Here is a 25,149-nt window from a genome sequence, read left to right on the forward strand (position 1 = left end):
ATGAGGACCACACTTTAGCCAGGGAGAACTTACTAACTATAAGTGTTCCAGAACATCAAAGCTTTACACAACCCAGATCAGCCTGTCTGCATCTCACCTGAAGAGACAACACAGGACAGCACACTGCCTGGAAAGGTCTTTGATACTCAATTTATGGACCATACTTAATAGCAAGAAAAATCACTTTCTCTGTGTCACCTCCCAAAATAACTTTTATTAATACAAGTATATGACAATGACTATATAGGTTGCTTAGTCGATGACAACATTTAACTGCAGGATGCATTTAATTGATGACAAAAAAAACCCAAAAGAAACTGGCACAAAATACATTCTACAGGCAACTCCAGCAGTAACCCCCCCCCCACCACCACCACCAACTTACTAACCAGAAACACAGCAGCCCAACACTACATTTAAACACACTTACTAACCCAAAGCAAAAGCACCAGGAAGAATATAGTCACTTCCCACTGACACGCAAATACCCAGTGACTTATAGCAAATTATAATTAGTAAGGTACAGGAAAACAGAGTAAGAATTGGTTGCTCACCCCTTCAATGTCTGATGGGGTGGGGGGAGACAGGATAGCTCATCGGTTGCCCTCCCAGAGGTGGTGGAATTTTTCTCCCTAGTTTTTGCTCATGCCCAATCTCTTTTTATACCTTTTTTCCTTTAGGTAGGTTGAGTGATTATAGTCAATATTTTGGGGGTGATAGACAGATGCCTGAAGGGTGGCTCCTTGGATCTCTGCAGGATGCCACAGGGTGCAGCAAAGAAAGGCTATGTAATTTCCACAACCCTCCACCCCTTGGTAACCCCATCAATAAGCACTTTCAGAGAGCTAATGGTTACTGTAAACATCCCTCCAGGAGGTTGAGGTGTTTCCCTCAACTCATATCAGGGTTATCAACCCACAATAACATTGGAAGACTCATGGGTTTTCTGGGCTGACATTATGTTACATGTTTCTCACAATACAAAGGGGTTGAGGATGCAACAAACCAGAGTAACTGGAGGTATAAGTAGGTGCAATCCTCCATGCTCTTCTTATACGTGCACATAGAAGGAAGTAGAAGAATGGGATTATCCAGGAGCTCACAGTGCTTTGCTTTTAGTCCACCTCTTTCAATCAGATGCCCTCAAAAATAAGGAGTCTTTCCTAAAGAACAAAAAGCCATATATAGATAAACAAGAAAGTTGTAACTAAGAACTTTTCCAGGATTTCAGTTGAAGAAAAAATGACTACTAGTCTGCTACTTAATAAGTCTGGAAAAACTATAATTTTAAAGAGAAACATAAATCTTCTCTTTTTCCTGATAAAATTTACTGGTCTGCATAAACTGCTTAATCACATTAATGACTAGAGAGAGAAAACCGGTCATATTTTATCTGAATAAGAAATGGCAGTTTTGTAGCAGTGAGAGCCATAACCATGTGAACTCTGTAACAGAAAGGAAATGGCTTCTTTTCAGCTTTTACAGGACTGATTGAGCTTTAAAATACCAAATAAATCTATTTTTCTGAACTGCTAAAACATCATTTTTCCGAGAATAAACTTAAATCAGATATCAAATACATTAGCAAAGTCTAATACAAGAGTGGGGAAAGAGTATCCTATTTTAACCATTTTTTTTTTAATTCTTCAGGTGTTCTTTTTTTCCCTCCTTAAATAGAAGTAGGCTCTCAGTACTAGTGACCTGCAAAAGCAAATATTTTATTGCATCTTACCACCACACATATTATATCACCTTTGAAATCTCTTTATCTAGGTTTCTGTCCAGCACATGGTACTTTGGAGTCTAAGAATATTCAAGTATAACTCCTAACACTTAGATATAGTCTTTCAAAGACTTATGGACATAATGAACTTTAAACAGAGAAGTAATTCTGTCAAATTCTTTTCTTTTACTTCACATTTTCAGTGAGAGAATTTAGCTTTTTTTTAGCCATATGCCCATATCTCAGCAAACCCAGAATCAAAGAGCGTGATAGATGATGGCAAGTAGAAGAATCACTAGTTTAAGTAACTGTCTCACACAGCTGTTTTATGCCAGCAAGAACCACCCCAGTGTTACATGGGGACACAGGAGACAGACTGGTATTTCAAATGGACACAAGATAATTTCAGCTGATTTAGTTAGAGAACTTAAATTATGTGACAGATGCATAGATTAAATTATGTGACAGATGCATAGAGGTAACCTTAAAAGGAAAGATACTTCTGTGGAGAGGTGAGAATATTGAGGTTAAAGAGATAGTCAACTAAAATGAAAAGAAAGCAGGTAAGTTTTAAAATATTGCTGAGTTTAATAGGGCTCCAATGGATGTTGTAGGATTTTCTTATCCATAGGATAGAAAAGACTGAATTGATTATTTTTCATTAGGAAAACATGTGTGAGTAACAGTCTCTCAATTTAAAATTTACAAATAAACAACACCTTTTCATACACATTGCCACCAAAAACGCCTAGTAAAATGGGAATATGAATTCTTCACAGCATTACCTGAACTTATGTAAACCCCTTCCTGCAAATATAAAGTGAATATAGTAGGTCTACCAAACCAATAAAGAACTTTTTTTACTATGAAATGCTCTACTTTTTAAATCTATCTCACTGTTTAGTGGGAGTGACTGTTAATGGTGCAACACTAGCCTTTACTGCTTCTCTTAGAGCTGATCACATTACTGAAAGTATAATCAATGTTATACTTGCAAATGAGAGGTCCAGGAGAAGCTAGAAGTGAATCCTGACTTGCTCACAGACTCATTACTCTTCTGCCTTTTATTACTCCTGAATTACTGAATGAAAAGAGTTGCCAAATCAAGTTCACTATTAAAAGCAGACTCTTGTGAATTGCAGGCCACACAGGTCCTGGGTGCTATAAAGTCAAGGCTCATTCAAAGAATTTTCCTTTTGATTTTCACTCTTACTAGTTTTACATATTTTATCCGACAAGTTGAAATGAAATTATTTATATAAAATTTCCCATTTTTACAGGAAAAGCTACCAGCATGCTCTTCTTCTCTTCCCAAATGATAGAAGTGTAGGGTAAACACTTGCTCTGGCTATCCTAATTTTGTGTTATGGTTAATCTTTGAGCTATAATATGTACAGCTATAATGATTCAACAGGATAGGTTGAGAAAAGTTGTTTTCATCTTTACTAAAGGTCAACCTAGTGCTGCAGAAGAGTTGGAGCTGTGAATATGAATTCCTTTTTGTCAGCGGTCAGAACCAAAGACACTTCCTGTATTTGAGTTTAGGATAGAATTCACTAGAGAATTGTATTAAAATATTCTCACTGCTGTCTTTTAGAAGAACAGGAAGAAAGAAAGCAGAAACCAGTACAGCACTTGGAAGACTTCAATCATGTTAGACACTACTTTTCTGAATCAAGTTACTTACATAAAAAGTGAATGTTTGCCTAACATCAATGTTTTTGTAACACATTTCATCAGAGTGAACTGGAATGTTAAGTGCCATTAGTAATGCATTAAAAATAAGAAGAATTCCTATTCCTTCTACCAAGGTTATCCCATCCAAATAACTTGTCAATCATAACTGCAAAATCTTAAAAAAAAAAAAAAAAAAGAAAAGAAAAACTAAACTACCATTTAAAAAACTAGACTGGCCTTGATTCGTGCATGGCAGGCAAAGGCTTCTCAGACAGTCAATACTTTTAAGTGGAGAAAAATACACAAAGGAAAAATGTAACAGTTTGATGGACTGGCTAAAACTAGGGCAAGTCCCAGTTCAGCACTTTATCAGTTATATCAGACTGCATCCATATTTCAAGACATGGGGTTTTTTTGTTTGTCAAAGCACTGTTTCTGCAGTATTCAGTTCTCAGTTTGTTGCTATGTTGTTGACTAGATTAGGTAGTTTGTGTTGGTGACATGCTTTAAATATTTATGTTAGCAAAAACATAAGGCTTATCATCACTGCAGTGGGAATAGGATGCTCTGAGGGTACATAGAAAATAAGATGGGTTTAGTGGAATACATTGCACACTTCTGAGAACTTTTCTTTTTTTAACAGCATAATGAATTTCAGCTTTCCAGAAGAGATGCAATTTATAACCAAATTTCTATCCCCATTTCCCTCAGATAGAAGTGTTAATATATAAAAGTGTTAACTTTACTGGCATGAAATACCCTAAATTCATAACACTCTCTTCCTCCCCTCCCCACAATGATAATTTCCTTGCAAGGGAGAATAGGAAAGCAGCAGCCACAGATGTTTTGTCTACACAGTTATTTCTCTTCTTCCCCACAGGTACATACCTTGCACCTCTGGGTCCTTTTTCATCTAAATTAAGTCATGTCATAATTTTTCCAGTCTCTCTTCAAGAAAGTATGTCAAGTTTGTATAATTAAAATAATTGAGAAGTAGTCTTATGGAAAAAAAAATAGGGGGACTGCATCACTTAAGTTATCACATTTGCATGTGTTTCTTAAAATTCTGATTTTTATTAAAAAGGGAACCTTTAAAAGCCCCCAGGTATTGAACCTGAAATTCCAACTCTCTTCTGATCACCTTCAGGCATTTTTCACACTCTTATAAGAGAATATAATTGAGCAATGTTGATAAGATATTTGTCAGGAACTAGGCACCAAGAATGAGACTATATATTGAAAATATTCTGAACAAGAGATACTTATTTGATTGTCTTGGCTTGGGTTTTTTGTTTGTTTGTTGGGAGAGTGTGTTTGTTTTTCTTTTGCTGTGTCTTTTTTTTAAAGAGTAAAGTCCTTTTTTTAATGGTGTCTCCTTTCCACCTCACAATAGATGACTTTGAGTTCCAAAACACAAGGGTTTAGACTTAAACTTTTTCAAAATTTGAGATTCAGACATAGTTCAAGAATATTTCTTCATCCACATCAAAGTTTCCTTTTCCTTATGTGCTCACATGTATGAAAGATGAACAGCATGATGTTTTCTTACAGATTTATTTAAGGGAGTGGAATTCCCTTCTATCACTCTGCAAAGATAAATACTACCATCCTTGTTTTCCGTGGATATTCTGCATATGAGAAGCAATGATTAGTGTTTAAATAAGTCAATGATAACCAGCTAGTTGTGTGTGAAATCACATGAATGTAGTGACTAGTGAATAACCTGCATTCTACTTTTTGGTATAAATATATATGTAAAGCAGTGGTTCTGAAACAAACAACAACATCTTTTGTGAAAAAGATATTAAAAACTTTTAGCAGCAAGATGAATTCCAGGTTAATGCTGTTTTATAGGGCTAGAAAACAAAGCAGCAGGACCACATCTTTTTGGGAAGTTTTGGCATTTTACTGAGCTTTTTGGCAGCCTACTATTTCAGAGTGGGCTTGCACAGTTCAGAGGAGATCTTACTGCTCCTACTAGCTTTTGAGGGAAATTAATTTTGCTTCTCCATGGAAATAGCTTTCAGCCAGAAAAAAGTAACTTGTGCAGTGGTTTTCAGTAAAATTTTTTAAGTTTGGTGCACAGCCAGTCTATACAGCACCTCACTGAAATATAAGCTCCAATCCAGGAGTCAGACCTTCAAAGGGATAGGTTGTCTCTCCTCCCTATGTTCTGCCTCTGATTTCCTACTGAAGACATCAACAGAGGAACCCATGTCACTTTTCCTACTGTAAACAGCTGCAGTATGTATTCACAAAAATAATGTAACAGTACAGAATGGTGTTTGAGCTCATCTCACATATTTTGAGAAACTCTAGAATTTAAGCTTTATATTTTTAACTACTCCAGTGTCCCTTGAAGTACCTTATACACTGGGGGCCTCCCCAAGGAAATATTCAGCAGACCACATACAGGCAATTTCCTATCTAAATATTGTGACAGAGAATTTATTTTCTTTTATAGTAATCTATTGTTCTCCATGGAGATGCAAGGAAAATGAGAAAAGAAAGGGGACAATGAGATCAGCATTATAAGATTACTACATGGCTACATGTGGCATGAGAGGTTTCTATGTAGCTTACTTTTGACACAAGGACCTCTTACACATTTCAAAATGTTACTGCTTACCAATTAAGGTATTTGAGGAGACCCTAACCTGCTAGTTTGAAATTATATGGTTTTCCCAGAGGGGCTGCAGGTCACTTAATTCTTTAAGTGACCTAACCTTGGGTGAGAATCCTCCAGGTAATTCTTGTGAATACCTTTCTGGAGGGTCTGTTCCTTTTACGTGCTAGGTCCAGACATTCATTTTGGATACTCTTTTAAGGTAGAATTTTGAGCACTACCTTAGCAGATAAAGCTCTCTCATGTGATGAGTCACATTTTAGGCAGAAACAGCTGTTAATAAAGAAATTCTGCCCATAAGAATATGTAAGAAATATAGGCATAAATATCTACTAGTAGTATCTTTTTTGTTCTGAGTGGTGGGAGTTGGGGAAGGGGAGATGGCGGGAGGAAGGGAAGTATGTCAAAAGGATAGAAAAAATTAGTTTTAGAAAAGCTAGAAATGTTAAGGTAAGTGTTTTTTTTACTAGTAGTAAAGAAACTTTCCTCATCTTTTAATATGCCTGCAGATAAATGGCACAATTAAACATAAGGAGGCTTACAGTTTTCTTCTTATGTTCTATTCCTTTGATTCATATGTCACTTTCATCAAAAGAGCTCAGTAGCAAGAAGTGGAATCAGCCATCATAATTCTGGCAGGCTGACAGTCAATTTTGCCACCGCCTCCAACCCACCCATCACATTATGGCATGATTCTATGATCATACCCAAGCTATCCAAGGCCTGGTAAAGGCTCTAGAAAATAAGTCTTTAGGATATGGCTCCTAACTTAACTAAGCAAGTTTGTATAGAGGAATATGAAAGGGAATAGGAAATATCAGCATTCTGTCTTTTTTCAGCTTATTCCCACATAAATGTTCTGATCTTTCTTTAAGCTGAACAAATCCTATTAATTGCATTTGGCAAATAAAATTTAATTTGAAAGGAAAAATTAGAGTTTGCATTTTTGAAGGCCAAAAAAATCAAGTTTATTGTGTATTTTCAGATTCCTCCAGACCATAAGACCTATTACTGCCTAAAAATTAGGATAAAGAGGACTTGTGTCAGCATATAACTGCAACTCAAGAAAAGCCTTATGGATCACTGCAAAATTAGATATATCAAAATGGTGAAGAATCATCTTTAAAGTAATCAGTGTAATTTCTAAAGATACCTCACTGAATACTACAGTTATAATGCATACATCTGGTCATGACTGTGATAATACACCAAAGGAGACATATTTCCATTAAAAGCAAGAATTTATTTTCTTTTTTAAGGTAGAGTTAGTTAGATGATGGTATCACCTCAGTTTAAAAAAAGAAGACATTAAGGAGTTATTAACAATCTGAGCTCCAGAACCCTTTTGATTCTGAGGAAAGCAAAAAACAAACAAACAAACAAACAAAAAGTCTTGTAACAAAAACCTCCTCTTTAAGGGAGATGGATAAATTAGTTTTGTAATTTTTGTTAATCCACAAAAATAGGGAAAATTGATAAATCTGACAGTGTGAAGATGAAAAAATTATGATAAGTGCTAGATTCAGCTTCTGTCCAGCTACTATTACAGAGCTCTAAAAAATGACGTACTACTTTTAGCTTTCAAGATCCTTGAATGATGAAGATAAACTGAAGAAAGATAGCTATGAAAAACATCTGCACAGTACATTTTGCATTATGATAATATCTGAATAGAAGTAAAATTCAGGCATTGTTCTTTTTTAACATGTTACACCTGATTTAATACAAAAATTAAAATTTCAAATTATATCTGTTGATCTGTACAGTCAAACAAATGGAGCAATGGACACCCCCTGTTGAGGAATGAGAAGTAGTCCTTGGAATCCACTCTCTGTCTATTAACTACAATGATAGTTAAATCTGTGCTCACAGGGCTTTCAAGCATTTTACAAGTACCAGACAAAAAAGACTAACACAAAGCAAACTAGCTCAAAGAACAGTCCTAAAGAAAGGAATCTCTTCTCATGAGCAACTGTCTTAATTATGCAGAAAAAGAAGTCAAACTTCTTTTTGTATTGATGCCTAAGGATTTTAGTATATATTTTGTAGATTTTTGGGATTATATAGGTTACATGGATTTTCCTGGGTTGCTCACATATTAGGTGGTATTAGAAGTTACTAAAGCTCTTTCTCACAGATTCATGAGCTTTCTCATGCCCTGCCAAGGCCATGGTGTTTGTGAGAAACCACCCGTAGATAGCGTGAAGACAAAACAAAAGAAGGCCTGGAGGTTCTGGAAATTCTCCAAGGGGCAGTTCTGAAGACCCCTACAGGTGGGATGCAGAGAGAAATGAGAATCATAGTTGCTCATGGATATCTCATATGTTAATCGCTGAAGAAGTTATAAAAGCCATGATATATCTGGACACGGGTGTGCATGTGGGTGTCCATGTCTGTGTGCATGGGTGCATGTCTGTGTGAATGTCTGTGTGCATGTGTGTGCACAGACCTTGGGTGTGCAGCTTAAAAGCTTTAATAAAGGTACACCATCTTTCTCCATTAATATTGTTCCTGAGTGTCTATTTCCACAGGAACTTAGGCATCAGACAACTTATGATTTAAGTACTTCACTCTTTAAGATTAAAAATAAAATCCCTCAAAGAAAAATATTTTCAAAACTTTGGAGAACTGATGCATATTGCAAATTTTTTAAGGGAGAAATACTATTTCCTAGAAGGAAAAAATTGGGAAAGGAGATACATAATTAATAAATATAGGATATACTCTATTGCAGATAGAGAATGTATGAGATGTGCTTGAAATCCCTGCTTACCATAAATACAGCATCTAGTAAGCACTGGCCAAAGCCAAGGTAGCTAAGAAGCTAAGTGGACACAGGCTATCTTCTTTGCTGCTGCCTTCTTAATCTTCTTACTTCACAGTGAATCATAGGATTCAATTCACTGAAGTGCTTCTAGCATGTTCAAAGTGTTGTAAAAACACCAAAATAACCATGGAACATTTAAGAAAAATGAAACATTGAAGCAGATTCATCATTTTACCAGGATCAGAAAGTGGACTTCTACTTCCATTGATATCAAAATACTCATTTTGTTGTGGTTGCTTATTATTTACAAACTCAGAACATATGAAGGGGTTTCAAACATTTATTTAATTAATCACAGGCTAAACCAATATAATATTCATTAACGGTAGATGTCAATGGTTAATAATGTGTTCCCAAAGACACTTTCCTTTTAATATCTGCTACATTCCCCTTGCATGTCTATTAATTATAAATTGAAACCAGCATAAATATTATTTTTTTTTTAAAATTAAAATATGTTGCTGCTTGGCACTTTTTAAAATTTGAATGTGCATAAGTTTGCAGAAATTCTTAAGTGAAACACTATTTTTACTTTAATATATGCTATATATTTTCATTGTATTATGTTTTATACAGAACTTTACCATTTTTAAGAAACATGGAACAAAAATACTTATTCTAAAAAATTTTATCAATGAAGAATTTCTTTTTAATAACAAAAAAAACATTTGCTCTCAATAAGTCTCAGTCTTCAGTTACAGTTTTTATGTGGCCATTGTTTAAATTTTGCTGAATTAGTCAATTTAATACATTAAAATTTCACATAGTAAAAGTAAAACTAACTTGTGTTCCAAGATTTCTTATAATATTTCTTTTCTATTGAGAGACATTGTAAGATTTCACATCCAAAAGGAAAGGAGCAACTTATCATCCAAACCTGCATAAATAAGTGAAAATTATTAAGGTATTAATTTACAATTTAGTCATTCAAACACTAATTTTAAGAAAAGAGTGAAAGACTTACATTGTTTATGAAGTAAAGTAGAAAACATATATTAATAAAAAGGGAAGGTTCCAATGTCTTGCAGCATCTAAAAGCTATGAAGTCATGCATGGGGAGGTTCCCAGTTACAAAACTGAAGTCTGGACAATTATTATAAGGTCTGCTTCCTAAGTGTCAGTGGAGGAAAAAGACTTGCAAACTAATGAAAATTGTTGGCTCATTCTTACTGTTACTACTAGGGTCAAATAAGGATTACAAACCATTCTTGCCAAACAGGGGAAGCCCCAAGAAGGGACATTTTCAATACCTTATTGTAACTGCTAAATATGTAATTTCAGGAATAACTCAAAGGAGTAGGTTTCTGCATTTATTGATGCCTTGATGATCAACATAAATTGATTGTAAGCTGTTAACTCAAATTTAGAGCTCAATGTGAGGTCATAGACTTGTAATAAATTAAGTGAAATAAAGGACAAAAAGAGAAAATTAAGTTGTAAAGATCCTGGTTAACAGGGACTTAATCAACATGGCACTAAGAGGTACTTGAAATTGAGTTTTACGTATAAACTAAACCATGCTTGATTTTATAGAGATTTATATAAGATGACCAAAGCCTATAGAATCTCAAAATCATGGCCCAGTTAAAAGCTCTATAAAAATTTATGTTTTATGAATTTATAGGATATTCACCTGACACTTATCAAAACTGTGGCTAAGATTCTGCAGAAAGTTATATTCTGGTAAATACAAAAGAAAATGGAAAGCAAAATTTTTTCCATGTTTCAATATGAAGGATGAAATTAAATGAGGTATAAAGTCACTAAAACAAAGTCCAACAGAAGACTTTTTATTGTCTAACACTCAAAAAAAAAAACAAAACAAAAAAAACCCAAAAAAACCCAAACCAAACTAAAAGGCAGTTCAGGACTGCAAAGAAATTAAACCTCTTGAGAGCTCAGTTATTATACTGTTTATTATTTATGAATTAATCATTTTCATTTCCTGGTTAAGCTATAAGTATCCTAAGGACTTAAAACTTCATTTCTAAATATAAATTAAATGCTCAATATTCAGTACATCGAAGGTTAGTCATTGCTTTATTCTAAACAGAAAGTGGTCTCCCTCTGAATTTTTGCATGAAAAATTGAGCTGGATATAGTCTAACTGTAAAGACTAGAAACAATTTCATCTACAACGTTTAAAAAAGTACTAATGATGTCAGAAAAAAGTCACTGGAACAGATTGTGCAATGAATTTCTTTGAGGCACTAATCAGACTTAAATCTGATTAAAGTATCTAATTGGCTTGAGTACTGATGGCAAGAAAACAAGCGCTATAAACCTGTTCATGGTAAAAGAGTTATAGAGGCTCCAGGGCAGGTTGAAGAGGCAAGATGTTTAGAAAACTAAGATCAGTATTTTCTCGACCAAAATTAGCACCTGAGATAACAGATCGCAAGAATGAAGGTGCCCCTCCACCACCTAAGACATCAACAGGCCAGGTATAGTTTTTGATGTCTATTATAGACATATTAATTCTACCTTTTGCTTTAAAAGTATTTATGTAACTATATGCCAAAGTTTAGAGTTTCAAATATACTTACTGATCATGGGATCAGTCTTTATTTAGAAAAATCAAATAAACGCCTTTATTTTTCAACTATCTCCCAGCCTTTCTTTATGAAGATATTCTCCTTTTGCAATTTGCTTTACAAATAGGGCTAACCTGAAATAATACAAGCTTATGAGAGAACTTGATCAACATTGCAAATGGAGAATTAGAAATACTGGTATCACTGGTTTTCATATGCTGATGTATTCCTCTGCATCCTATTTCCTTCTGACAGGAAATGTCAGTCTGTTCTTTCTGAATGTTGGAATGACATAAAGATATATATCTATCTGCTTCCTCATGACTTTTGCAAAGGCAAAATAATTTAATCTCTTTTTTAAAAAGTCTTTTTTTCAGCTTAGTTTTATTAATGTAAGTCCTCTTTGAAAAATACAGTACGTTATATTAGTCTACAGTCTCTATTTAGTATTTCTTTACTATGAAAGCTAATTCATTCTTTCCAATTGAAGTAGTGGAATATTTTAAATTGGAAAAAAAAGGATAGATACTCTTTCTCTTGTTACCATTGAATTTTTTATCTTTTCCTAATAGTGTCTTAGAGAGTGTCTTGTTTTTTTTCCAGCATGACATGATTAAAACTTTACAATGCAAAATGGCAACAATTTAGGGTTTCACCAGATAATTAGGAGAGTGAAAGAGATTTTTTTCTATCATCCTGAGCTATTAGTCTGAATTCATGCTTATTTAAACAATTGAAACTCCTTCATCATAAATTCAATTTTAACTAAGCAGTTTCTTTTAACAGGTTCACAACAGTTGAATATATACAATGACTCTGACATAACTTCTAGGAGCCTTGATTTACATACACAAATCTTTATAAATTTTACTGTTTTAAGTTAAACTGATAGTAATATAAATGTTTGTAAGACTGAATCCCTTTCTAGAATTGATGTTTTCTGAAGCTCATAGGTCTGTACAACCTCAAGAAAAGGTGCAGTTTAATCCAGCCCAGCTACCAGTCAGATTTATCATTGTTATAAATAAGATGAACAGACACTGCCATCCACACAAAATGGCAAAAATGTCTATGTTCAATAACCTTCATATACTGCAGATCTACATGCATTGTTCATGCTTCTTTTACAGCAGAGTTTTCTTGTGTCAGTAAAATACTGTCTAGAAAGAGGAAAAATCCTGAACCTCAACAAGTGACTTGTTTGCAGGCTGATATCTCACTTGGCAAAGTGCTCTAGGAAAATAAGATATATTTAGATCTCACAAGAGACATGGATAACTCTTTTGGTGAGAATTTCATAGATCAGTGCAACACTCAGATCGTATCACCATCAGCCTCTGCTATTCTAAATACTGTCAAGATGGAGGCAGATGAATGATCAAGGAATAAGATATTTTCTGCCTGCAAGAAGATACCATCTAAAGAGAAAATATGAAATGTATCTAATATCTGTCAACTGATTAACCTACTAATTAATGCACTGATTAATATACTTATTCTACTAGGAGGGAGCCTGAAACACAGAAAACAACCTTTACAATAAAACATCATGCAAGTATCTCTAGTATGCACATAGATATATTGCTATTTTAATTTTAATTTATATATATATATATATATATGTAAGAGTTTCTATAGATGTATATTAGAAATTCAGTTCCTGATTCTCTGAATAAAAACAGACAGGAAAAAGACAAACGTTAATTTTCATAGGAAAAGACAAACCTCAATTTTATCTCAGAAACACTTAAAGAAGGTCACTGGAATTAGGATAAGGGGGAAAAATGTGCATGAAAACTTGAAAGTTCCTAATGTCTTCTCCATATGTTGATACTGTCTTTCACTAGTAATCAGCATGATATGCAACAGGAAAATTTACTTTATCTGGGATCACAAATGCTCATGGGCTTGATTAACACTGTTGTTACATTGTATTGTGAACATGTGAGAGTCCCCATGCATTTCTCATTCCTTTCTCCAAAGGTCATTCTGATAAAGCTGAGAAAAACCAAGGTACTGGTACACAAGTATTCGGTTCATGGATCTAAATCAGTAAGCGTGGGGGGAAGGTATTTGATACCATCTTAGTATTTTATCTGTCATTGTGGTAAGGTAGCTCAAAATATACCAGGTGTATTAGCCCAACAGAAGTTTTAGGCAGAAACATGACTAACTCAGAGATGCAAACTGGCTTGTGAGAGGCAACACTGAGCAAGTCAGCTCTAGGAACAGGTAGCAGCAGAACTCCAAGGTAAGCAACTGGATTTGCACAGAGGATGTGAAGATACCCTTTTTTGATTTCAGCATCCAAGTCCTATTGTGAATCCATCTGGAAACACACACAGAACACCCAGGAATAAGGGTCAATGTATGTCAACTTGGTTAATCAAATTCCTACAAAAATGTTGCAGACATCAAACCACCCTTATCATTTTCAACAATAACCATCTACAGTTTCTAATTCTGTTTATCTTTTTAAGGATGAAAATAAAGCAACAGATGATCCACAGAAAGCAGAAGCCAATAATAAAGCAGAACCTGTACCAAAGCAACAAGGTCAGTAATAAGCTATTTTTGAGTATTCAAAGATTATCTGGACAAAATATATGTACACTATATAGGGTTGTAAATAAAGCTGTTGTTCTTCCAAGTGTTCTGGCAGGAGCTCTTACTTTTTATTTGCAGAAAAAAATAAGATCTCTGAACTGTCATTGACCCCAGACAAATGACTTGTTATAAAAATAGGAACAGTATCCAAAAATAACAAAAGGCAACAAGCTTTCAAGCACACAGTCTCTTCATAAACTTGTCCACTTTAATCAGTTAGTCTAAGAAAATTTATTTCCTCTTTCTGTAAGTTGGCTTCTTAGAAATCTTACTTTAAAATAAAGGTATTTAGTAGATTTGAAGAAAGAAAATTGCATATTTTTAATGTATCTTTTGGGTATACTCACATGTATTAAAAAAACCCACAGAGATGACACAGACATTATCTAACATTCAAATATTTCACAGAACAGCCATTTGAAACTTTTTTTTTAAGAAACCAAATCATTTTTAGAAAGGCAGCAATGTCATTAAAAATATTTGCCATCACCATTCAGAAGACATTCAGGACTAGAATACAGGAATACAATGCTCAGGGCAATAAAATAGGGTAATTATTTGCCTAAGCAGCCAGTTTCTAAAAACAGAGGTAACTGGTCATGGCTATTCTGCTCCCCTCTTCCTCCATCTCCAGTAGCCAAGGCCGTTTTGCTTATATCAGAACCAAAATGACTACTACAACAGCAACCAAAATAAAGGCTCAGGACGGGTGAAACAGCAACTATTTCTGGACCATGTCCCCTCTTCCCTCCCTCACAGCATCAGTGGTGTAGGTCTTTCCTTTTCCATCCTCCAGTACTGGAGACAAACAGTGTCCAGTTTTTCTGTCACCTCATGCTTTTCTTTGGAAGAGCAGTTCATTTCGCTGAAGCAGCAAAGCAAAGACTGAGGAACCTCCGGCTTTCTGTGATAAAAATGAACTAAGGACAAAGGACTGACTGGAAAAAGACTACAAGGAAATTTCACAATCCTTTCTTGGACTTTGTGTAATCATGATAAATATCACAATTCCTTCCGCCTTATAATGAAACTTTAAACAAAGTGCATTTAATGCAATTATGTTGTTACATAATGTCTGTAGCATGAAATTGAGGGAAAACAAAGTCTGGCATGAATTAATTATAGCAAGAATGAGAAAAAAAAGTCAAATTTTATGTTTTGTGGGTTCTTAGCAACATTAAATCACAGATGCTATGCCATGACAGAATGAAGTATCCATCCAAACTCTAATCTAATTATACACATTAGTATAACTCATTAATCTGTATTTAGGGATACTAAACTACTGTCTTGTCCAAGGCCAGGAGTTGGACTCGATGATCCTTGCAACTCAGCATATTTTGTGACTCTGTGATAACTTTTTTCCCATCTAAAATATAAAATAAGTGCTGGCATAGTAGCAACTACACTCTTAATTACTTTAGGAAAGTATAGTTAGGTTCCATACGCTTTTGGAGTACTTCTAAATCCATAGTTTTCTGGAAGGTACTGCAAGTCCATTTCTAAACAGTCACAAGAAAGTTCAGGTACTAATGAGTTAGATAGTCAACAACTGTACAAGCCAGAGAATTTACGCAGGCACCACACCTCAGGAAAAGCTTATGAATTCCTGTACGTAAGTCCTTATCATCTGAGTCAAATAAGGAACTTCATTATCTCTGGGCAGAAAAGGGCGGCTGGTCTCAAGCAGGTCACAGAAGGGTCTAGTTAAAACTCCTGCAAAATTTTTTGAATTTTGTATGAGAACTAAAATCATGTGGATAGCTGCTAGAAGAAGAAAAGAAAAATATCTTTAGGTAAGCAAGGACTAGAGACTAGAGAAAGCATTTTGTGGTGTATGTACAAATTTGGAGGGAATTATTAAAAGTGCAGTCAGGGCTCAAACAACATTAGTTAATGGAGATCAGCTAAATGGAGTACTTTGAAAAAGTTAGAAGTCTTTCCACAAAACTCTCATTAGCCTCTCTGGTATAATCAGAATAAAATAGACCAATAAAGTCTTGAATCTTAGTATCAGTTTGCAGTTCCATAGTCCTAAACACAAATCAACAGCCCCTTTCTTTTCACATGGCCAAACCCAGCCATCACCTTCTCCCTTTCTCCTCGCACCTCACAAAGCAGCACAATGTTCCCAGAACAGATGAGAATTCAGCAGGAGGCACCACTGGAGCCTGTTTGATTAAAACTTGGCTACTTGCCTCACTCAGCAGCACCTGGTACTTTTGAGGTTTTCGTCAGCTACTCATTGCTCCATCTCCACCTCCTCAGTTGCCCTTTCTCACTAGCTTGTTTTGAGATTAATTCTCTGCATAATTAGTACATTCTCTAATTAATTTTCTGTGCTTAGTAAGTTTGTTCCATAATGGATTGATTTTTTTAATTTATTCCCTGCATTTTTTGTGTATTTAACAAAGTGTGATTCACCTAATTAGTGGTTCTCTGTGATATTGAATCCAATTGCTATCATTTCTTTGCATATTTATCACCTTCCATAATTAATGTGCCATACAAATGCTACACTCATTTTACCCACTGCTGTTCAATAGCTCTGTTGGTGGTTATGCTATTTAGAAGGACACATCCAGCCTCCACCTGTGAGCTGCTGGCTGCATTATCATTCTCGGTTTCACAATCTCATTTATCCTTCTAACAGATAATTCCAGTATAATTCTTTCCAATATCCCTTTTCTTTCCCTTTCTCTGAACATTCTCAGCACCATATTTAAGTACTCCTTTTCTGAAGACTGTCCTCATCTTTTTCTCACTTCTCCCTTACTATAAACTAGGGTTTTTTTCCAATATTCTGGTTTTTGCTCTTCCTACTTTTACTAATCCAAGATATTTTTCCAGAATCACAGTCATATTTATTCAGTTTTTACTAAAGTCCATGTTGATATTGCTTTGTTCTTGGTACAATTTGAGTGAGAAAGCTAAACTAGAACTACCATAGGTATTTCGATACATGCTAAAATTGCACCTCTGAATCATAAAGTAGGCATTCCATCTGGGAGACTATCATGGTAATGTTCCATGATATTTCTATTTCCAGAGCCAAGATATTTTGTAAAGCATCTCAAGTGAGCAGTGCAGTGACTCAAAGGAAGTCCTGCCCAAAAGGAACTTCAGTCCACTCCAGACTCTCTCCCACTTCTGTTCAGGCACTCAAGGATAATTCACTTTTTCACTAAATATTTAACCGCCAAAAAACAACAAAAACCAAAAAACCAAAAGAACAAGCAAGCCAAACAAAACAAGGCAAAATAAAAAAAGAAAAGCAGAATCTGTTGAAAGCTGCCCCTTGTCACATATAAGCCCAGTTGTTATATCCTGGCTCTTTCATAATAAGAGAGTTCAAACCCATATCTCTCACATTCCTGAAGAGATCCTTGGTCACCTGTGCAAAGCCTAGACTAGAGTGATGTGGGAGAACATTCTGTGGCCTTCCTAATCTCTGGGCCATCATGCAGAAAAGAATGCAAAACCCTGTGAAATGCAAGAAGATACAATATGAAGTTGAGCATAGAACAAACCTAGAAATTATTTAAAATACTAACCATGTTGGAGGAAGGAAGAACTTTGATTTCAGTATACATTTTATATTACAACATTGTTGGATCATTTAAAAAGGGAAAAAATAATTCTCCCAGAACGTATTTGACGCTATCACAAATAAATAAAGCCCAGAACCAAGATTTCTTCTTCTCAGAGGAAAGTTTTGATCACTAGCTGTTATATAGAAGATGATCACTCTCTTGTACTGTAGATGAAAATAAACCTATTTATTGAAGGTACCAAAATCCTGTTGCTGTAAAACCCTGGCTAATTCTGGCTGATTAGGTACTAGCTAAATCTACATGAACTACCACTGGGTTATAAGCCTCTGAGAAGGACGATTTGAGTTAGATGTGAAATTTTCCAGCTAAAACCTCCCTTTGGCCTGTTATGAATTTGACACTTAAACTGCTTCTAAGCAGCTTTACAAAACCTGTCCCCTAGCAGCACAAAATCCAGGATTAAATAAGTAGTTTGTATTTCAAAAAATACAAATGAAGTATATGATATAATATGCTGTCATCCAATGAACTAAAACTGTTAATCCATAGAAAGTTTGAAATAATGTTATTTCTTGTTGTCTTATACTTTATACTCTTCACTGGCACTCAGAAAACAGGCAGCTATTATTCCCATAAAATGTATTTTTAAAGGGTACCAAGAACCTGAATATGTTTATTCAGCTTGCTTTCACTCCTACTGATGTGAAGTCTTTTAATTCCTCTCAGATCTTCATTTTTCACATGAGTGACAGGTCTAAATGCTAGGCAAACAAACTCAGTTTCTTCATGCAATCTTTCTTTCTTTACATAGAAAATAAACTTCCATAAGACTTGTTAGCCACTGAAGTTGAGGGTTAAGATGAACCTACTTACTGATTGTTTCACTTCACCCCTGCTAATTTCTGAACGTTTTTCCCCTGCACATAGCATTCATTCAAAAAAAATTTTTATGGAAAGTCATAAAGCTGTGTATTTTGTAATGTCAGAGCTGAAGTCTCTTCTCTTCATCCATAGGTTTCCTGAGTGTTTATTTTTTTCTTGACATCTCCATGACCCTCTAGCTATCTTTCAGATATTTATGGATAGTTCAAGAACACCTCTGGGAGGCAAAGACAATCAGGAAAATTATTAACTATGTCAGAAGTATCACAGGGAGTTTGTAGGCCAGTTCTTTCATTCTATAAGGTCAGACTTTGACTGCTAAAGAGAACCTGTTCTCTATGTTACTTTGTAGACAATAACACTTGAGCCAATTTGAGACTTCTAGACTCCCAAAGTGAGATGATTACAGAAATGTTCAGATTTGCCTTTCTGTTACTTTTGAGTACATGGCTTTTTGGTTGGTGAAGTCAAGGTGGAAAGAACTGGGAAACTACAAACCATGAATTCAGAAAGGAGCAGAAAGCACGTACTGAATTTTTTGGCTCTTGCATCTTCTTTACTACATCATCTCATGGTGACCACAAAATCTCAGCAGCATTATGCTACAAGGAGAGGACAGAGTCGCTAGCATCATTTGTAGATAACTCCTGGGGAAAGGGTTAAATAGAAATTTAACAGATTAGGGTTCAGTAACAAGACCTACAAGTCAATCAGTTATATCTCCCTTTATTTTCTGCAACTGCATGTCCTTTGTGATTTTCTTACAGAGAATTCCGTGAAATGCCTAGGAGAAATAAATTTTATTTCACTGTGAGAATATATTCAATGTGTTAGAAGCCTGAACCCATTTTAAAATTCCTTCCTCCTAAAAAAAAAAATAGATTTTGGCTGGATCTTCCAGAAAAGCATTTTGAATCCCTGAAATCAAATTGTAGAAACCCTTTGGTATTTTCTTGAACCTTCCTGGGCACAGGAACAGCAATAGTCCTCTTTGCAGTCTTCATTTACCTGAATGTGTGCTATTCTCTAATTTGAAAATTCCCTGGCAGATTCTTCAAGTAACATTCTTGAAACATTCTCTAGTGTCATATTTTCAGCAGACCTTTCCTCAAGACAGTACTGCAATACAGTGCTGCAGTGAGGAAACAATAATCTGCATTTCCACTGAGTGGGCAAGATACTGTTTTCAATTTAAACCATAAAATTCAATTGAATGTCAGAGTTTTAAATGGATTTCCTCACAAAAATCTTCACAGTTTACATAAGTGATACAAACCCTGCATACTATCTCTTCATACTCAGTAGCACTACATTTCTCCAAGAGACTGTGTGAAAATTAATCCCTTAACTTACCAAGTCAAGACCCAGTTACCCAACATGTTGGGGAACATGGATTTCTTTTTCTTTCTTCAGTTCCTTGTCAGACAGTGGGTTAAGTATTTCTGGCATCCACAAACACATTTGTCTAGGCCTCGTCCTTAATCCTACTTAAGAAATGATTTCCTGTAAAAGTAGCAGGACTCACACAATGTTCTTGGTTCTTAACATAAATACTAGAAACAACATTAGAAATACCCCATTGATCCTGTAATTGTCTGTGTGGTAAAAGTCTGAAACTCACTCAAGAAACAGTGTTTGTCCTTAATAGACGCCTGAAAGAGCATATGATCCAAAATCTGAATAAATGGTGGTAGGAGAATAGTTTGGTATGTCAAATGCTGTAAACAAACTGACCCACAGTCCAAAATTTTGCTTCAATGCAATTTCAAGAAACCACCTTCCAGCTGAGTAGTTTAACAGTTTAGTACTGCAATTGCCTTTGTCACTCTGAAATGAATAGCTCTCTAAATATGGAGCTTAAATATCAGAAAAGTAATCTTACACTAACTATCCAAATAGCCAAGAGTTGATTTTATTTGAGATGTCTTGAACTTAAAATATAGAATACACAACAGCCTCCTGATGTATTTGCTGAGATGTTTTGGTGCCAAGCTCTTTCTTCTATAATAATATATTTAAAGTATTTATGAAGGCTGAACTTTTTCTCCTTTATGCAAAGTGTCAGGCTGATGAGACTATCAAATTACTTTTCAACATGAAAATTTAAAACAAAGACACAAGATCAGCTGTAAAAAATCATCACTTAAGGCTACTTAAATGGCAAGAGACTATACCACTTATTTCAAACTCTACAAGCTCCCTACTTTAGATTCCTTTAAAAAATTACTAGTAAAAAAAATGCAGAAATAGACTAGCCAAAGTATGACACACTGACATTCTTAATGACATATTTCGTTCATAATTTACTCAGCAACAAACAGGACTGCCATGGCAGCTGAAGCAACAACATTTTTCATGCAGTTCAAACACTGAAGTATAAATAATGTCATTGACATTTCTATGCATAAGCAAATATCCTACTCTTAATTTTCCTCATGTATTTCACAAGGTATTTCTGGACAGATCTATCTATCTGTCGTCTGCATTTTTTAAAAACTAAGTGCACATTAAAATTCTGTCATACTGCATGAGTTCTTGTCCCTCATAAATATAAAAGAGCTCCATACTGCCCGTTGTTAAGCTGGCTACTGATGCACCTAGTTTAAAATCCACAAGTAAATTACATACATTAAAAGGTGTACTTATCATAAACATGTTCTGTACAGATGGTATTGAAATAGATTTTTGCAGGAAATTGTTCAGAGGTCAGGTCCTAGAAGAAATGTCATGTAGTGCTTGTCCACTGAAGAAATAATGTCAGACAAAATGTGATTCCTTCAAAAGTATTATTATAATTCTTTAAAAAAATATTCAAAAAATAATTTCTTTTTTTTATAGATACAGGATCAGCAAAAGCACCTGAGCAGTCAAAAACTGAAAACTCACCTGAACCAGCTAGGACAACTCAACAGGAAGAGCATCAACTCAAAGATGAGAAAGAAGATGTAAAGTGAGTAAATTCAATTACAAGATTTGGAGATTTTTTTTTTCTCTGACATCCTTACTCAACATTTCTGTGTGCTATATATTACTTCTTTAAAAGTCCCCCCTCTAGGACCTTGAAAAGCTTTTTTTTAATTCTAAGGCAACATATATACAGGCATTCATTTAGTGTGTGCATTTGATAGTTTGTTATGTACATCATCCTAAATTGGAGGAGTGAGAAAAAGGATTTGCTCAACTACAGTTATATGCTAATTTTAAGAATGCTGCTGCTCAATTATTATTGCTCTATCTTAGCAAAGAAAGTCCCAAAATGCTGCCCTGAATAGCTGGAATATTTGTCACACCATTCTAACTTAAAACTTTTTTACCCTGCTTTTTTTTTCTGAGTTATTCCATTAAATCAGCATTAATCTGCACAACTGGAGGATTAGTACTGTCTCTTCCTGAGAAGAGACAAATAAATTAAACAGTAATATTACTTCAGGGGAAAATCTAGGATCATTTAATCTCTGGAAAAAGCTGAGGTGACTGTTTTGCTAAAATAGAAATAAATATGATATCTAGAAAACAATAATCTAGGAATAGTCTACATTCATCACAGAAGCACAGATTCATAGAATCATAGAATTGTTTGAGTTGGAAGGCACCTTTAATGGTCATCTAGTCCAACACCTCTGCAATGAGCAGGGACAACTACAGCTGAATCGGGTTGTTCAGAACCCCATCCCTCCTGATCTTGAATGTTTCCAGGAATGGGGAATCCACCACCTCTCTTGGGTAACATGTGACAGTGTTCCACCACTCATCATAAAAAATTTCTTCCTTATATCTAATCTAAATCTGACCTCCCCAAGTTTAAAACAGCTTATCATAGCACACCAACACCTGCTAAAATGTTTGTCCCCATCTTTCTTATAGGCCCCTTTTAAGTATTAAAAGGCCTCCAATAAGGTCTCTTCTTCAGGCTGAAACACAACAACTCTCTCATCCATTCCTCTTAGGAGAGATGCTCCAGCCTTATGATCATGTTTGTGGCTCTTCTCTGCACTTGCTACAACAGGTCTAGGTCTTTCCTACATAGAGTACTCCAGAGCTAATCACAGTGGTCTGGGCAGAGCAGAGCAGAGGGGCAGAATCACCTCCCACAACCTGCTGGCAACATTTTTATAGATGCAGTCGAGGATACAATTGATTTTCTTGTCTGCAAGTGTACATTGCTGAGCCATATCCAGCTTTTCATCCATCAGCACTCCCAAGACCTTCTCCCTAGGGCTGGTCTCCATCTCTTCATCCCACAGGCTATAGATTGCCTCAATCCAGGTGCAGGACCTTGTACTTGACCTTGTGGAACCTCATGAGATTCCCTTGGACCCGCATTTTTGAGCTTGTCCAGGTCCCTTTGGATGGCAGCCCATCCTTCAGATCTGTTAACTGCACCACTCAGCTTGATATCATCTGCAGACTTGCTTAGGCTGCACTTGATGTCACTGTCTGTGTCATTGGTGAATGTAAAGATCATCATAGTTCTTTATAGATCTTGAGAAGAAATGAGGTTCAAAGTCCTGCTAAGAGCAGTTAGATGTTAGACTCAATTTCTGATTAGATCAGGTTGCCCAGAACTTTGTTCAGCATAATTTTAAATGTGTATCTCCAAGAATATAGTTTCCACTGTTTCTCTGGGCTTTTGGGTCCACTCTTTGACCACCCTTATTATGAAAATTAAATAGAATCGAATTTTCCTTTGCTTTAACTTGCTTCTGTTGCCTTCCAATCTTTTTGCTGTTCACCTCTAGTGCTTTTTTCTAAATCAGAGCAATCAGTTAGCCTTCATTGTGGCAAGAACACTGTGGATTCATATTCAATTTGATGTCTACTACGACACCGAGATCCTTTTATGCAAAGCCTTCTTCTAGTCAGTCAGCTCCAAGCCTTTACTTTTCCATGGGTTATTGCATTTCATGTATGGAAACTTGCATTTCCTTTGATATGCTTCATGAAGTTCCTGCATTTTGAGATCACTTTGAATGGAGAAAAACAGATACATTCAGGCCAGAAAAGGTGGAAAGTCCTCCTGTTTGTCTTTGCTTCCTATTATTTTCACTATCTTAATGACACAAAACTAAAGTCTTTCCCTGACGTGGAGGTAATTTATAGAGATGATTACTTATTTCCTTTCCTTTGCTAAGACAGAGTTTGTACTGGACTGACAAAGAATAATCAAGCAAAATGCTACTGCACATGCCTTTATACAATAATACATGCAATTAAAAATAACTGACTAGAAAGAATGGAAATGTCATAAATAACTTAGTCATTTGAATGTGAATTAGTAGGTGAAAAATGAAAACCTAGATAAAGAATTTCTTTTTTTGTTGTTATACAATATGTTGAGATTTACAGTTCCACTGGTAAATCCTGTAACCATGGTTAACATAATTGCTGTATGCTCATGAAACAAAGGGGTATGTGGCTTATTAGCAGAAACAAAACCTGTCTGTTAAAAAAAATCAAAATGATTTATGTTTATGTTAAACATTTTCTTCTCAGAGCTGTTCTGACTCAGTGTTATATGTGCATCCAGATATATCTAATCAGTCTAATCTGAGCAACAGCTTCTTAAAATACAGTAAATATTTGGTAAATTCTACTGTCAAAACAGTTACCCAGCAAATTCTGCAGTAGAGCTGGTGCTGGTGTTATTGCATTGGCATGAAACTAAACTAAACAGATATATTGTATGAGCTCAAGGGAGAATAATTTTTAAAATATGCCTTTGAGAGAATTTAATTAATTGCTTCTGAAGAGTCATGGAAGTCTATTCAGACACCATTCCTGATCAGAGAGAGACAGAGATAAAGACAGGGCTACAAAATGGCTCCAAAGTCTCTTTAGCAGACAGGACCAAAGACAGAACTGGAGCTAGACACACACAGGCATAGATCAGGCAGTGACTAAGGTCTGACCTTAAGTGGACACCAAAGACCCTTGGACAGTGAGTGTGGGTGGAAGTCCCATTGAAGATCTTCAGAGACATTAACTTATGTAGACTATTTTCTTATACTAATTGCCTTCCAAGAGTCAAAGTTTAAACAAAAGGCACTTGATCTTCATGATAAGAAATCATCAGTCTGCCCATAGACCATGAGTAATATACATAATAGAATTAAGTTTGTCGATATATCTATTTGTTCACAACACATATACATCCAGAGCACCTCAACTTTCATTTTGTTAATAGGAAAGGTTTCACCTTATCTACTGCGACTGTGCCATTTAATTTTTTAAATGCATCTTTGCGGGCTCAAATACATAGAGTAAGGAAGAGGAAAGAAGGTACTTGTCCTGTTTGGAACAGCACATTTTACTTTTGAATCAGACCCACGTCTCTCCATGCAGAATTTAAGGAGAAAGTAATGAGCTTTCATAAAAGGACTTTAAATTTTAAACTCTTAGGTAATATTGCTGTATGAACAAATATACTAATGTAATTATCTGAAATCAGTAAGACTACTTTTATTTGTAACAGTTTGTGAGATTGTGCATAAGTGATGTCCTTCGTTCAGCTGCACTAGAGTAAACTTTTACTCAGAGTGGTACACAGCCTGTAGTATCTATCAATAGGAAAACAGGGTTTTGAACTTTCTCTGGAAGGACAAATATTTTGTCTCTTGCTAACTGAATGACAACTCTGACAAATACTGCACTTGCTCCTAAAAATTCCAACAGAAACTGTTGGTCCACAAGAATAAAAAAAAAGTTTTTTCCTCTCAGTA

General features: G+C 35.3%; 1 protein-coding gene across 1 annotated transcript in view; it reads left to right on the forward strand.

The window, feature by feature from the left end:
* The first annotated feature begins 11,147 nt into the window (after positions 1 to 11,147).
* The window catches only part of CNGB3 (cyclic nucleotide gated channel subunit beta 3), a 58,451-nt gene continuing 44,449 nt past the window's right edge, over positions 11,148 to 25,149 (forward strand). The window contains exons 1-3 of the mRNA XM_071554219.1: positions 11,148 to 11,297; positions 13,868 to 13,943; positions 21,269 to 21,380. Coding sequence (XP_071410320.1) covers positions 11,190 to 11,297; positions 13,868 to 13,943; positions 21,269 to 21,380 — 296 coding nt within the window. The 5' untranslated portion in view covers positions 11,148 to 11,189. The remainder of the gene's footprint in view (positions 11,298 to 13,867; positions 13,944 to 21,268; positions 21,381 to 25,149) is intronic.

The sequence above is a fragment of the Pithys albifrons genome, chromosome 4 (assembly GCF_047495875.1).
Source record: "Pithys albifrons albifrons isolate INPA30051 chromosome 4, PitAlb_v1, whole genome shotgun sequence".
Lineage (NCBI taxonomy): Eukaryota > Metazoa > Chordata > Aves > Passeriformes > Thamnophilidae > Pithys > Pithys albifrons.